The 15,488-nt window shown below is 41.3% G+C and overlaps 1 protein-coding gene across 1 annotated transcript in view; it reads right to left on the reverse strand.

The window, feature by feature from the left end:
• The window catches only part of LOC104080881 (interferon-induced GTP-binding protein Mx-like), a 17,765-nt gene extending 2,997 nt beyond the window's left edge, over positions 1 to 14,768 (reverse strand). Inside the window, 12 exon segments of the mRNA XM_009583419.1 lie at positions 1 to 130; positions 1,605 to 1,681; positions 2,598 to 2,756; positions 5,033 to 5,174; positions 5,996 to 6,118; positions 7,096 to 7,174; positions 7,914 to 8,112; positions 8,612 to 8,750; positions 10,388 to 10,542; positions 11,765 to 11,902; positions 12,777 to 12,969; positions 14,499 to 14,768. The exon segment at positions 1 to 130 is cut by the window's left edge and continues 25 nt beyond it. Of these exon segments, the coding sequence (XP_009581714.1) occupies positions 1 to 130; positions 1,605 to 1,681; positions 2,598 to 2,756; positions 5,033 to 5,174; positions 5,996 to 6,118; positions 7,096 to 7,174; positions 7,914 to 8,112; positions 8,612 to 8,750; positions 10,388 to 10,542; positions 11,765 to 11,902; positions 12,777 to 12,969; positions 14,499 to 14,768 (1,804 nt within the window).
• Between the last annotated feature and the right edge of the window lie 720 nt (positions 14,769 to 15,488).

Consider the following 15,488-nt stretch of genomic DNA (forward strand, 5'->3'; position numbering starts at 1 on the left):
CCTTAGAAGAGTTTAAATCATTAATGTAAAGGTCATCCTGGCAGTATACAATTCTCTCCATTTTAAACTGGGTCCGGATACATCTTTCAGCCTCCGCTGCTTGTTTCTCTCTAATGTCTTCAATTCTGGTCTAGGAAAGAAAAGAACAACAAGTTCTCAGACATTTGCTTCCTTTGCAAAGGTCCTGGGGCTTAGCAGTGTCCCCAGGCAACGGCAAGGTGGGCACAGAGTTCAACAGTCCTTGCTGCAGCACTGTCTAATCCCAGACTGGCTCTTGAGAACATGGAGTGATGCTTTAGATTCTGGTCCCTCTGTTGTGAAAGAGCAGGAAAATGTGGCAGTTTTGTCCCCTCCTTAAACACGAGTGGGATCAGTCAAAACCTGGTGTTTGGACCTCGAAGGAAAATACAAGGTTGATGGGAACAAGCAGCAATGGCCAGCCATGAGTTCAGCCTGCAACCTGTCCTTGGTTTTTGCATGCATTTTGTTTGCGTCTCCCTCTTGCAGTAGGCTGTGACAGCAGGCACTTCTCAAAAACCAAAGTCTCCTATCTGTTGTCAGCAAACCAACCCTGCCTAACCCCTCACTGTCTGGCACTTTTATTGCAGTAATCTGATGCTTTCTGGCCTTTTTGATACTTCCACCTAGAAGTCTGTGGGGGCAGCAAAGTTCCCTCAGTCGTTCTCAAATTCCCTTGAAATGCTTTCCCAGCATCCCTAAGAAAGCATCCCATTTTTTTCTCATCTTCAGTGTCTACCAGAACTTCCTCCTTCTTCATTCTTCTCATCGTGTTATGCCTGAAGACCCTCCCTAAACACCTCTGTGTTTGGCTGAAATAGCTAATTTGCTTGCTGTCTGGTTGGCCTGGGAGCTCAGTAGGGTTTGGCCATGCAAGTCAAATAGCAAGCCATCTAATTCACTCACATTTGTCTTTGAGTTTCCTTTTTAAGCAGTACCCTGGGAGTGGACTCTGCTTCCTGGCTGTCCAGCATTGCTTCTCATCTCTTCCTCAAAGCTCTTTCTGAGAAAAGGCCTTCAATGACATCCATATCATTTAACTCCACCCCAAAACATGCAATCCCTCAAACTGTGAACAGTCATCTTCTAACTCTCTCATAGTTGAATGATTTTTGGCTTGTCTGCTGCTGCTCCCTTTTATCAAAGATGAGATTCTTGCACTGGCTAATACCCTGTCTTGCCTTTCAGAGAGGGAAAAGCACTGTTTAGCGCTCTGAGGCTACCCACATGCTTACAAATCATTGCAGGACTTAAATTTGAAATTAATTATAAACTCTTCAAGGCAGCCATACCAGGTTTTCTTTGCATTGTGTTGTATGCATCAAGAAAGTGACCAGAATGAATGAGGAATGTATGTTTTAGATCTTGTCAAAGTTGTACCGAAAGGCAGAACGCACTTTCATTAGCACCACTATAAACATGCTATCATCTTCAAGCTCTTCCTCATTTTATAAAAACTGTAGGCCTGCAAGGAATTCCACGCTTGCATAAGGGTAATGCAATGGGATAGGTACTGTAAGCATGGTTGTATTTACAAATGCCATTCTGTCTTGCTCTTGTCTTATCCCAGGTTGTAAGTGTCTCACCTTAGCAGCTCTGCTTAAATTCTGAAAATTAGCAAAATGCTTTTTAGTGAGTTCCATAAATCTGTCTTCAACCAATCCTAAGGGAAGAACAGACAGACAAAATAAAGTCAGGTAAGGAAGTGAGGTTTTTAAACTATTGTTAATATGACAGGTGGGAAAACTACTCATTTTCTGTATTCATCCAGAAATAGCTGAGCAGCTGTACTGATGCACTATGCCTTTATGACCAATATAAACAAGTAGGAATTTAGATTTCTAGGTCCAGCAGTGTAAGCCATTAAAGATGTTCCTGTAACCACTTAACACCTGAGAGATTGAGTATCACTGAGATTTCTTTGATAAAGCAATTTCTGTGCTTATAGCTGTGTCTGACCAGATGTGCCATCACTTGTAAGCACATCTGCATCTGACTCCCTGAGTGGCCTCTCCAGGAAGAGGGGCTAGCGCATTTCATACTGAGCCTGGCACAGGTGCCATAGCTGCCTTCTAAGGCAAACATAAGAGAGATAGGATCATGACATACTTTTTCCTTGGGTGCTTTTTACTGAATGAACTATGTACCCTTTCCCCCAGCCCCAGCAGTCACTGGATAATACATACAACGGCATGCAAAGAATTGGCAAAGAAGCTGGGTTCCCAATTCAGGTTTGTGAATGCCACTCCCCAGGCTTGGGAATACCAAGCAGCTTGGCTGGCACCAGGTACTTCTACTATACTATTTCTTTACTGTGTTATTTATTACAGTTACTTTCTAAGTCCCTTCCACCAGCCACTGGGAAAAGTATTAACAAACACTGGAGACCATGTGTAGAGGTTGGAGGCTCTAGAGAAGAAGCAAGCCCCCGGGTTGAATCAGATTCATTTCCCCGCTCTCAAGTATCCTGGCTGGAGCTCTTGCTCCAGCAGTGAGAACGTCGGCTTATCCTGGAAAAAAAATTGTCAGGCACACCGGTGTCTCCCACAAGACAGCCTCATGGGGCCTGCGAGACGTACCGATCACGTTGTTCAGTATCTCAATGGCCGGCTCCTCCAGTTCTATGATTTGTTCTTTTATGATGTCCTCAAATGTCCTGTAATTGGCAAAGCCTGGGAACTCCCGTCCACGATACTGGTCTTCATATTTCCACACTTTACTGGGTACATTTTTTTTAACTGTAATATTAAAATAACATCGCTTTACTACTAAATCACTTAGTTTATAAATTTCAGATTTAAGAAGGAAGTCTATTTCTCCTCTTTGAAATGCTCTTGAGAAGAACAACTATTGAAACGACCTTTCAAGCAATACCGTTACTACAGAACTGAGCTAACACACATTATCGCTCAGTGAATGAGCCATCTCACACACTGGATCAAGCACCTAACTGACAGAAAGCAATCCAGAAATTATGATGGGGCTCAAAAATACCGGTTCTTCTTGGAATTGCTACCCTCACAGAAGTGGCCATTATCAGTCACTTCTGAGTTTTAAAAAACCGAGAACAAAACAAAAACCCAAACTCACTGAACAGTCTTATTCCAGGGAATCTATTGTTGACTAGCTATTTTTATTTAAGATACCACAGTCAATATTTCTTTGTTGACATTATATGAATTTGCCATCTTAAATGAGGTATATCCCTTCGAATTGGTTTACATATTCAGGCAAAGATGTGTTTCTATGTGTTTTGAAAGGTTTTGATATTGCCCTGTTTTGGGGTCAAATTTGTAAATCATGGATCAAGTACACATGTGGAAGTAGAAGTCAAGCCATGAACACATTCAATTCTAACACTCGGATATATGAGTCCATGACTAGATAATAACAAAAGCAAAAAAAGAAAAAGAAAAGACAGAAGTAGATGTGGAGTATCTGGTTCAGAGTCTGAAAACGTACCTGTACAGTTAAGGTAATACAAAGCTGTAATATGTCCACCAGAACATCTACCACCTTCACAACTGAAAGTTCAAGGCTTCAAGTATCCAAAGCTTCTGCTATTTTTAATACTTTCATTCATCATAAGAAAGCTGAAGTTAAACAGAGTCATCTGACATGCAATGATGTACCTTCAGAAATCCTATCAGCGGTGGCTGATAACAATGCTTTTCGTTGAGGAAGGGCTCGCTAAACCTACCTCTGGTTTTCAAGCTATGTAAGTGAACTTACTCTGCTGCGCATGTAAATACTGCACCTGAGCATATGTACACGTGATTTTGGGGCAGCATGTTGTCAGCAAGAGCTGTGCTGTTGTAAGAGCTGCTGTGTGCTGCTACCCTGATCCTATTGTGAAGTCGGACATATTAGTTTAAATCAACGGGGGTAACCTGAAAGTGCCCAGAGGATTCCCCACTGTGGTTCAGCTGTGATGCCTTGCGTATCTCCTGCCACTCAGTTGCTCTTTGTTCTCTGAAGAAGCTGCATCCTTCTGCTAGCGCTTTCTGCCATTTTTACATCTATTTCTTCATGCCTTCATTGTCTTTTATTCCCCTCCATAAAATCATGTTGATTGGCTTGGTACTTCATGGATGGGACATAAGAGACATTTGACATATGCCAATGTCTGTCTGCCTGTCTCTCTTCACGTATATGTGTATATATACATCTATTTGCCTCTGGCGGACGGCACCTTTGCAGCCTATTTGTACCTATCATTTTAGAGTCACTAGTGATATTGACATAGATGTGCATCAAAGACTAAAAGAACTTGTTTCAAGAGCTACTGTTTGACTGGCAGCTGATGCTATTTCATCTCTAAGAGCAAATGACAGGGTCTCTGAAAGATGTGAAAAAGATGCTGCAGAAGATTTTGAGTGTACAGCAGAGTTCACTCTGCGTGTATCACCCTACACCTCAGTTTAGAACTGAGTTCAGTTAAGCAATTAGCAAGGTGGGCGATGCACAGAAAGGGGTACTCTTTACAAGTTGTGGTTATTTCAGACTCAGAATTGCTTTCTCCACACCTTAAACCAGAGCTAAAGTAGAACAAAAAAGACCAAAAGTCCAAAACATTCCTAACAACAACAAGCAACAACAACAGTAGTAGTAATAGAATTATAACAAATTATTACATAGTTTAAATATATTGTTACTATTATTATTATTATTAATAATTATTAGTGTTGGTGTTGGGTTTGTTGCTGTTATTTAGAAGAACGGTTCAGAGAATCACCAACCAGTTCTGTACCAGGATCCACAGTCTTGATTTTATTGCTTTGCTGGGAGAAAAGAGACATCCACTGATCTGCATTTGATGACAGCATTTAGCGCAAGCTGGGTCTTTGTCCCCAAGGACCAAAGCATAACTTGCCTAACACTACAACAGATGAATGCTCCTAGCTTCTTGTTTTTCACTTTCTTGAAAACAACCTGTTTATGATGCTGTGTCGTGATTTAAAAGCAAGGGAATGGAATCTCAGGTCAGCTGCAAGTGATGGTTTTCTATGCTTACCCTTTGCAGCACACTCTAGGAGAATCACTTGCCATGTTCGAAACTCTCTGCGGATTTTTGTAAACAGTCTGATTTCACATCCAAACACCTGTTCCTCTCCTTGCATTGCCTGAGAGATGTCTTGATTAAAGAGTTTTATCAACTGTAATGAATTAAAGAAAAAGCAAGCAATGTAGTAAAGTTTCATTTCTTCAGACTAACTTGCATACATCAAGTAAATCTGCAGTCATTTCATGTTAAAGCAGGGACATGGTTCATTGAAAACATCCCTTCCTTACATCTTTTATGCTCTTAGCTCCTGGTTTGTTTTGTTTTTTTTTTTTTTTTCAAAACCAGCACAGCTAGGGGAGAGCAAACTTAATACTATGGGGTTGGGTTTTGTTTTGTTTTGTTTTGTTTTGTTTTTTGTTTTCCTGTGGAATCTTAGAACCATTTACTAAATTCTAATTGACCAGACTTGTATGAAGTCTTTGAAGGCTGATGAGCCTCCATAAGTACCCTTGCTGGCCTGCCGAAAGCTTACTGTGAGGGATTAGCTCCCCAGGACGAGACACTTAGATGGACTTGCAAACCATATTTTGATACCAGGAATGCATTTGGTCTTATGAGTGCTGTAAACAATGGAAACCCTTCAAAATGTTGGGCAGTCAGGAATGTAAGTTTTCCCTCTCTGAGATGCTTGATTTTGACCAGTCAACCAAGTTGTTGTTCGATTCTCTTGTTACATAATCACAGGAAAAAGATTGCTAGAAGGGGCCACGAGCTCCCGTGGTCCATTATTTTTGCAGGTATGACGTATTCCTGCCAGAGGTTTGTCTATGTTACTCTCAAAACACTTCAGTGACAGATACCACAAGCTTCCTGGTGGCCCATGCTGACCGTTTGCTAACTTTAGGTGATTACTTTTTCTCCCACATTTACCTCCTCTCTCTGCTCCGTGACCAAACCAATATTGATACTTACATCTGTGAGGAAAATCAGCTTCTCAGAATCTGTTCTGGGTGCGCCTCTTCTATACCTTTGTAGATCCTGTAACGTTTTTTGGAGCACCTCACGTATTTGGTTCTCTAGTGTTGGCAGAGTTTTCTAGGGGGTAGACAGTAAAAAAGGATGTTTAGGTAGGTTGAACATGTCTGGTTTTGGAAGGAAAAAATCCTTCTAAGAGTGACCTACACCTGCACATGATTTTTGCTGCTTTTAGAGCTCACTGTTCTTGCATCCCATGTGTGATATTTGGATAGCGTGGAAGTGGAAATATGGCCTTCACTGAGAGAAGGCAGGGGGCTAGGATATCCCTGAGAAATCAGGCTGGAACTCACTGCGAGGCGGGCAGAGTAGCTGCAATCTAGGGCAACATTTCACCTACAGTAAGCCAAAAACTATGTCCTCACAGGTTGTGCCACAGAGGTGGTGATCCGGGGAATGTACTGACCCCTCCATTCCTGATAAATACCTGATTGAACATGGATGTTTAGTTGTTTATTTTGTGTTTATTTTTTTCTCCTTCAGGACTGAATTTAGAGGTTTCCTGTATTTTAGCATTTTCCCTTAATGGAATAAGATATATTACTTACAGATACATGTATATAAAATTAAAAACCTGATGTACCTATGTTAGTGTAGTAATATAATAAACCAATTAGGTCTCACTTGAGATTTTGAAGGCATTTTCAGTTAAATAGAAATTATTGTGTTTTAGTAAGCTCATAGGAGTAACATGTCACCCAGCTGATCAACACCCTTGAATGAAATACCAAACAAAATCAAATATCATGGCTGCCATTGAAAAGGCAGGAGTTATGAGTCACAAGTAGATGAAATGATTTGCCTGTTGTCAATCTTGAGCTTAAAGCCAAATCTGAGGACAGAGCATGGGTTTCTATACTTCTAACTCTCAGTTCAATTTGTTCACAGTTTGCCGGATTGAAGGATAATTAAGTACTATCTACGCATATAAAGGTGCAATCCAGTTGCAATCAATTGCAATCCAAGGTTGAAGGGCTGAACTTATTTTTAGATAGTAACTGATACAAACAGCTTAGTATGGCACCTCTGTTACTTACAATAATATGTCTCACAAGTTCATTCGTGAGCTTCTCTGCCAGACAAGGGATAGTAGCCCTTCCTTCATCCATAAGAATGCTGCAAAAAAGAGGAAAAGTTGGTTTTGGATAAATCGCGTGTGTGGGGCAAGGAGGCAGCACTAATGCTCTGCTCTGATTTCACTGGTTCTACTACACAAACTGAGTAAAGAAAGGGCCCTCTGGGGAGTCCTAGCACAGGTGCAGCAGCAGCCCAGGACTCTCTGGGCAGCATAGCTTTTATGCAGGAGTTGTTTGACAGCTACTCCTACTGGCTAAGCAAAGGGAAGCAGAGGAGAATCTGAAAATAGCAAATTCTAACAGCAGATTATTAATGTGCTGCTGTATTATTTCTGCATGTGTGAAGTACACTGATTCAAAACCCTTTTCACCTGCCATTCTCTATATTATGATTGATTTGCTGCTGAGTCATCTTCTGGGGCGGTATTCTTTCTCATGCTGAGTTTCGCTGAGTTTTCCAGTGAATAGAAATACTTCAGTGCTTGACTTGAAGTGCTCAGATGCTTAACTTGAATTCTTCGGGACTATTCTGAGCTTCTGAAGTTCATTGCACTTCTCCCAGGGTTAAGGAGAGATATATGTTGAACTTGCCTCCAAAATACATTTTAGAAGTTTACTTGACATGTAAAATGCTTCTGGCTTACTGGAACGCAACACTACATGGGCAATGAGAAATAGCCAGTATAATTAATACCTGTAATTTAAATCTCAGCAAGACAACAGGAAGCTTTGAAGTGACTTTAATGTGTTTTCGATTAGGTCCTTTCTGCGAGAAGTACCTGAAATGTTTGTGAGTCTCAAAGAATTTTCTCTCCTGCTGGATTGCAGTGGCCAAGGCCAGTTTGTTGTGGATGTCCTGCTGCCCACGACACTTCACGACCATGTAACCTTTTTTGAGGGGGACGACCAGGTTTCGTATTATTTTAATGATAGACTCTTCGGTTCCTCTGTCCACCAGGTCGGGTTTCGTCAGGATCCCTGTGAAGTTACCCAAAGAGAAAGTTAGTCGGGCACAGAAGTTACAGGTGGCAGAGGTGCAGTAGGACACCCCGCCACCAGAGCGGGAACGTTCTGTACCGTGTTTTACAAAGCAACTTCTCTTTGCTTTATTTTCTCTCTCCTAGAAAGCTCTCAGCTCCTGGGCTTTGCACTGTAAAACTTGCTCTACAGTTGGCCTCCCACCACGCCTTTTGCCTTGCAAACCTTTTTTAACAGGCAGCAGCAAAGCTTTCCCACCATTATTTCTGAGATTTTCAATTTGCAATTATTCATAACATGAATGCCAGCAAGACTCAAAGTTTAGGGATTCTTAGAGCTACTTCCTCTCAAGCTTTGTAAATAGTTTATTTAGGCTGTTTTCTTTTTTTCCCTTCTTCTAGTAGCTAATTTCACGGATCTGGTGTGGAATACAGAACATCAGACCGTGGAAAAAAAGATTTGCACTTCTCTTCAACTTGTAGCTTAAAAATTGCCTCACCTAGCGTCCTTTCTCCACTGGGGTCGACCTCTTGAGCCATTTTCAGTGCTTCTGTTGTTGCAATATCCACATTACATGGCACCACTACTAAATTGATTGTCTCTTTGCAGCCAATAATTCTTCTAAGTAGCATTTTGATCTGCAATGCAATACAGCAATAATGAAATTCAGTGAAATCAGACGCTTGCGTGTAGGATGTGACCATTTCTAGCAATATGAGCCACTGTCTGATGGCATTAAATGTCACAATACTGAGGATAGTGTTACATGCTAAAGGATGGCAATGGGTCAGTAGATGAATGCAGCCTCTTTTCCTATGTCAAGATTAATCCAAACATCTAGCATGAATGAGACCAGACTGTTGTTATGTCTGTCCTGAAAGCTATGTGAAGTTTAACCTCTCATGCATATAATCTTTCACCATGGAAATATTGAGGATATTTCATAAATAATGACATGAAAGAAAAACAAGTTCTGGTGTCTAGGTACATACTTATGGAAAGAAAGAAAGCTAGATTATGCTGATAAATCTCAATTTGTATCTCTGAAAGGATAGCAAATGTCTTTGGCTTATATTTCAGTGGAGTATTTGTGAAAAAAACCCCCAATATGTCACACATGACATCTAGTTGGTCGTGTTTCTGTGTTTCAATGCGAAACTGAAAGAGTTTCTCATAGTTTGTGTTGTATTGCTAAAGGTTCACACAGCTCTATTGTTCTTATACGGAAGTAAGTTAACTCTTTTTTTTTCTGAGTTTTGGTAAAGGTGCCTCTCTTTTCTACTTCCCATCCATCCCAATTTCTGATATGCTACAATGCTATAGCCTCCATCTCTGAAGCATGCAGGCAGCTGGGGACGATGGAAATGTGTGGATCATGTCACACCTGCTGCTTTCTTCTGTATACAATAGCAAGATTACTATCTAATTGTGAAATGAAATTACTCTTCTCCCAGAGAGTAAAGCCCAGACAATCCAATCTTGTCTCATTTTTGTTGACATGTCTAGTTTAGTTTGGGCTACTCTCATTTCAAGTTCCTATTTAAAGGTGTTTTAGGAGAAACAATGCACCCAGCTCCTGCACATCACCCTCACAGCTGGCCTTGTCCAACTAGAGTTTTATTTGCATTCCCCAGCATTTCTCCTAAAAGTAGCCAGAGGAAGAGTAGAGATCCCCTCCACTTTAACGCATATTCTGTTTACTTCAAAAAGGGTCTGCTGGGATCCCTTAAGGGATGAGAAAAACCAGAACAGGTCTGATTGTGATGTGCTCTGTAAGTAAGGGTTGACAGAGCAATGAACCTATAAGAGCGCCAATTTTCCGCCTTGCTCCAGAGGAGCTTACAAGAACTCAGAACTATTCACCTTTGCCAAATACATCCACAGAGCTGGTAAGAGACAACTCATTTTGGGATGTATCTATCTTGCAGATGGATGTCTAGCCAAGGGACACGGGAGCAGCACTGCGTTCAGGGTCCATACAGCCAGGTTATTCCGTGCTGCCATGGGTAGGCTGTGGCAAGGCACCTGAGGCAGCTCCTTCACGGCTAGCGTGGGCACCTCCCCCCTGCACGACAGGGCAGACAGGAGATCCTGGACCTCACTGTTCCTATCGGCAATTCCTTGCCTGAAAAATAGGCCTGTTTGTCAGCATAGCTCTATTGCTGGCTCAGAAGCCCAGCATAGTAACTCCAGCATCCTACAGCAAAGGCTCACATATGAGGTAGGTTACAGAACTGACCCTGTGCACAGGTAGGCATATGAGACTGAGTTTTACCTGTTCCCCAATGTCTTTTGGCTGATCCCCTACGGCCACTCTGGCGATTCCAGGAAGATCAATTAGTGTCAGATCTGGGATATCTGGGGACCAAATTTCTAGGGAAATCAGTTCTCCACTAATGGCACCTCTAGTACCAGCCACAACATCCTGGGCTGCAAGGAGAAAAGAGCAAGGCAATGAATACAAGCTTCAAACAATGCATCAAAGTGAAGCTGAACACAATGACTTTGAAAAGTGCCTACTACCACCTAAGGTTCTTTTAGGCTTGGCTTTTTTAAGACCTAGCTATGCATGTAAATCCATTTATGCAAAAATCTAAGGAAATTATTATGCAATACATGGGTACGTGGAGTTCTTTTGGAATGTGAACTGTAATATTTTACAGAGCATATACTTATAAACTCTCACCTATGCAGACAAAATACATGTAAATAAACCACAATTAAAGCGATCGGATAAAATAATGGTCAGTTGTAAAAATGCTTCCTCAACATCAAGACACTTTGTAGGCATTAATTAATCCTTGGCTGCCTTGAAAGATAAATAGGTCTTATTCTATATTCTTCACATTTTGATAAACAGGTTGAGAGATCAAGTAATTTGTCCCAGATCTTATAAGGCAATAATGCTTGAACTGCGAACAGCACAGCTAAGCAAGGAACCCCGTAGTCATTCTCATGAGAGATTTTCAGCTCTGTAATTAGCTTAATCAATTCATACCACTTGCCTTGCCAGTTTTGCAAGGATATATTGAAAATATCCAAATAATACATTGAAAAAGCTAATGAAAAAACATTAGGACAAATAACAATGTTGCAGAGCTGTGCTAGTCGAGGAAATAAAGACAATCCAACTTTCACAGTTAGGGCAAGTGCTTGCTGCCCTTTGGGTAAGCATGAAATACCATAAAAGTAAAGCTGTGACATGGAAGGACAATGATTTCTGGCAGAAGCTCTATATGGCCTCCACTCTGCCTTCTTGCAATTTTCTCCAAAATCATAAGATTTCCAGACACCTCAAGCATTCTCTGAGCTTTTGAACTGATGACAGGAACCATTTAGGCCTTTGCATGTTTACTATCTGACAGACAAGCTCCCCAAACCAGGCAGACAGCATCCAGCTGAGGACACAGCCGTAGCTTTTATCGCACATCATGGATCATCTTCACCACTGAAGTAGTAAGTAGTAGAACTCTCTTGAGAGAGTTCTGTTATGCTACCCCACCTTCTTCTGCTCTGAATTTAGCTCTTGGTGTTACTTGTGGCTACAGTCACTGTGTTAGTCTGGGGATTGCTGCTCAGCCTAAGAAAAGGGGAGAAAGGATTCAGACGAGATTGAGCAAGCCAAATCAGAGGGGAATACATTACAACTCACCTTCTCTTATTGCTTTCTCCACCTCGGAGGCATTGCAGAGCTCTCTGCTGATGTTGCGGTAACAAATTTTCCCTTTCCATGCCTGGGTGGCAGGTGTTCTTTTCAGTTTAAGTTCCAAGGGACATCGAGTAACAATACCTGCAGCAGTTCCAAAGACAGAGGTAACTCTCTCAGCAGTTGTTATGCATGATACACAGCCACGGACTGCGTGGCGTACACAGGGTTGCCTGGTACTTCACACAGAGACACAGAAATGTTCCAAGAGACATTGCCAAAGGGCTCTCGTCTGACTTCCCGCTCGGAGTAGGACTGTCACCGGCACTAGATGAGGTCAGCCATGGCTCTGTCCAGCCACGTCTTCTCTTGCAAACCTCCAAGGATGGAGATTTGCACCTCTCTGGGTGACCTGTTTGAGTGCTGCACCTACATCCTATGAAAACCTTTCCCTCAAGTCCAGCCTGAAAGACCAGATGGTATTGTCAACTCATACAGAACTTGCATGTGTGTGTATACACACACACAGGGTTGGAAAGTGAACCTTCTTGAGCTGCAAAGTCTTCCAACAGTCTTCTCTGACTTAAATAACATCCAAGGCACATGTTTGTAAGTAAAGATCTTTGTTCATTTTTTGCCAAAAAAGGTATCTGTAAGAAAATCTTGTTAAAAAACCCCCAAACCAACCCCAAAAGCAAATCTCAAAGCTAGGTACTCTGCTGCAGTACTCTTTGCTGGGAAATGCACAGAGTCAGCTGATGCTACCTTTCAGTCTGTCCACAGTTTGGGGCAAGTACACTAAACTAGTGTACCAGCCAGAGTTACCCTGCAGTGCCTCACCTGCACATCCATTTCTTCTACTGGAAACCAGATCTGAGAAGGCCCCTGGAGTCTCACAGTTTAGATACAGTCTTAGTCATGGAGTTATCCAATCTTAACCCCGCCCAAAAAAAAAAAAAATCCCTTCCACTTCATTAAAGTGAAATTCAGGTGAAAAGCTGAGAAGGTGAGTTCTTACCATTGCCCCTAGGAAGAGCAACACCAGACAGGGCTTCTAGGACGGAGCTTTTCCCGGAGCTCTGGTCTCCGATCACTGCGATCGCGGGCAAAGCCAGGTCTTTTTCTATTCCGAGAGCTCTTAGGCTGTCGATGAGATCAATGCAGGGTCGGATCTTTTCCTCATATTGATTGTACAAGGTATGTTCAGCTGCCTGCTAGAGTTAAACTTACAATGAGTTTTCCATAATTTTAAAATAAGTTGTTTCCACAAAAAAAAAAAAACTTTTAGTCATCTTTTCCAGCTCATCATTCTCTAGTAAACCTTATGAATGGCATCAAGCTGTACTTCACATCACTGTGCATCCTTGCACCTCCATGTTATAAACAGGTGTCTGTAAATAGGACAAAATCAGTTAAGCTTGGCTCAGTGACCATCTTTAGTAAAAATACCATATTTTGTAAGCTATCCTGAGAAGGTAAAGAGTAAAAGGAGACCTCATTACTAAGTATGCTTTTTAATTTATTTTTTTTAATAACTGCCATTTTCTTCCACTCATCTACAGATGTACTGAAGTATGTGTATGTAAATGAAGACTAGTCACAGTAATAAGAGAATTTAGTACAGAATAGCTTATTAAATCTTTGTTTTGAAGTTTGAAGGTTTAGTTTGTGCACAGACACCAAAAGCGTTCTGTTGTAGCATCCTTAACAGGTGGCTAAAATCTTTAGGTTATCATGGCTCTTCTTTCTTTGCCTCATTTTAGGCTAGGGTAAGGGATGAATATGAGTGATTTGTTTTAAATGACTGATTATTGTCATTTTTTAATTTTGATACATGTGCCAGATATTAACACAGGCTTTTCATTTTCATGAAAACAAACCAAATAGTTTCCAGCCCTTTACAAAACTGGTCCACCTGCTGTTAAATATGCCCAGCTAAAGTGTATGAAGATCAGCTTGGTCTCTTCTCCTTATTCCTCTCTCCACGTTCCAGTCTGACTGCTGCATTTAGAAACGCAATTTTGATAACACCAATATTTTACAGATCCTAATGGGCCAGGCACATTCATACCTGATATTTTGAGAAGAAAAATTGAAGTTTCCCACCATCACCTTTGCCTAAGAAAGCCACCTCTGAAAATACATCTATCAATCAGATGTAATAAAACAGAGCAGATTTTTCTTTCAAGATGAGAAAGACAGCACACATTACTGGAGACAGGTATTTTAAAACCTTATTGGTAACCCCTCTTCACTATCTTCATTACAATGTTTATTAGCTAGTAAATCCTAACCATCTCAAGGAACTTCACTATGACACAGACTTAAAAACAATCTGTTTCCAGTGTCAAATATTCAACACAGGTTATTATTAACCTTTCTTTGTATTTCTGTTGAAGGTAGCAGAGCTTCAAGTAAAAATAACCTCAGATTTTAGGATTTCTGTTCAACATTTGCTAATTGTTACCAATGAAACAGATACACGTTGCACATTAAATTGGCTGCTGGGCTGCTGCCATCCTATTTTTTACACCTGCATTTTTTATGCCTGCAGATTAATTGCAGGTACCTATCTTCCTAGTTACACAAATGACTGCTTGTCCCTGATCCCAAACTCCTCTGCTTAGACCTAACAAGTGCAGATTGCCCAAAGAGACAAGGGAATTCATTTTGGGGCACAAAGTGAAACACAGGGGTAACAGTGGGGAGGATCTATGCCCTCTTCTGGTATCTGCCTTACCTTGTCCTGTTGTTCGTAATACTGTTTCTTCATCTCCTTCTGCTCCCAGTCAGGTTTTCTCTCTTTCATGTTCTCCGACATCAGATCTTCATCTTCTAAGTCTGCTGGGAGAGGTACTGCAAAAGCTTCTAAAGATGGTTTGAAGTAAGGTGATGTGAAAACGTCTTTCTTCGGGGCAGGTTTGGTTCTTTCAGAAGTTTGTTTGAATGCTGTACTCTTATTATCCATGGCCTGCTGATTTTTTGGCCTACCAGAAGTGTAGATGTCCATAAGTGCTTTACTAAATAGTTATTACTGTCTGGTCCAACCACTCTTTCGCACAGCTTCTGAAATCAAACATGGGGCACTGAGTGACTCCAGCTTGCAACAGTGATCATAGCAGAGAAAATCAAACACCACTTTTATTTACTGATTCAAACCCTCAGTAGATATCAAGTGCCACAGCTCTTTCCAAATCACTAAAATTGCTCTCCAGAGGATAGACTTGAAACACTTCTCCCTACCTCTCTTGTGCTTTCTTTGTGTTTTCAAAACAAGCAGTTGCCACAGAGTAAACAAGAATATTTTTTTGGGGGAAAAAAAATTACACCAGTTTTTGCAAAAAACCAGTTTTCCTCAATGAAATGCTGAGAAGCTCAAGTCAGTATGGCAGCTGCTGGGCATGGCTGGAGACAGTGTGCGAATGCTTAACTTCAGTCACTGGGGGTCAGGAGTACAGGGCTGTGTGGCTGCACAAGGAGGCACTACATGGGTGGGCCACCGGCAATGAGATTTGGACACACCAAGCCATAGTCTGCTATGCAGCCAACTCACGTCTCTTGTGATAGCAACACTTGTCAAAGGCAAGTCTTACACCTATTTTAGAAGCTCTGTATCTCAGTCTCCCCGTCTATAGCTTAAAACCCTTTCCAAAAAGCAAACTTTGCTTAACATGATGTTAGAGAAGGGAGAACTAGGAGACATTTATTTTCTTGTTCAGCTTTTCTTTAT

This window comes from Fulmarus glacialis, unplaced genomic scaffold (assembly GCF_000690835.1).
Source record: "Fulmarus glacialis isolate BGI_N327 unplaced genomic scaffold, ASM69083v1 scaffold30038, whole genome shotgun sequence".
NCBI classification, from domain to species: Eukaryota; Metazoa; Chordata; class Aves; order Procellariiformes; family Procellariidae; genus Fulmarus; species Fulmarus glacialis.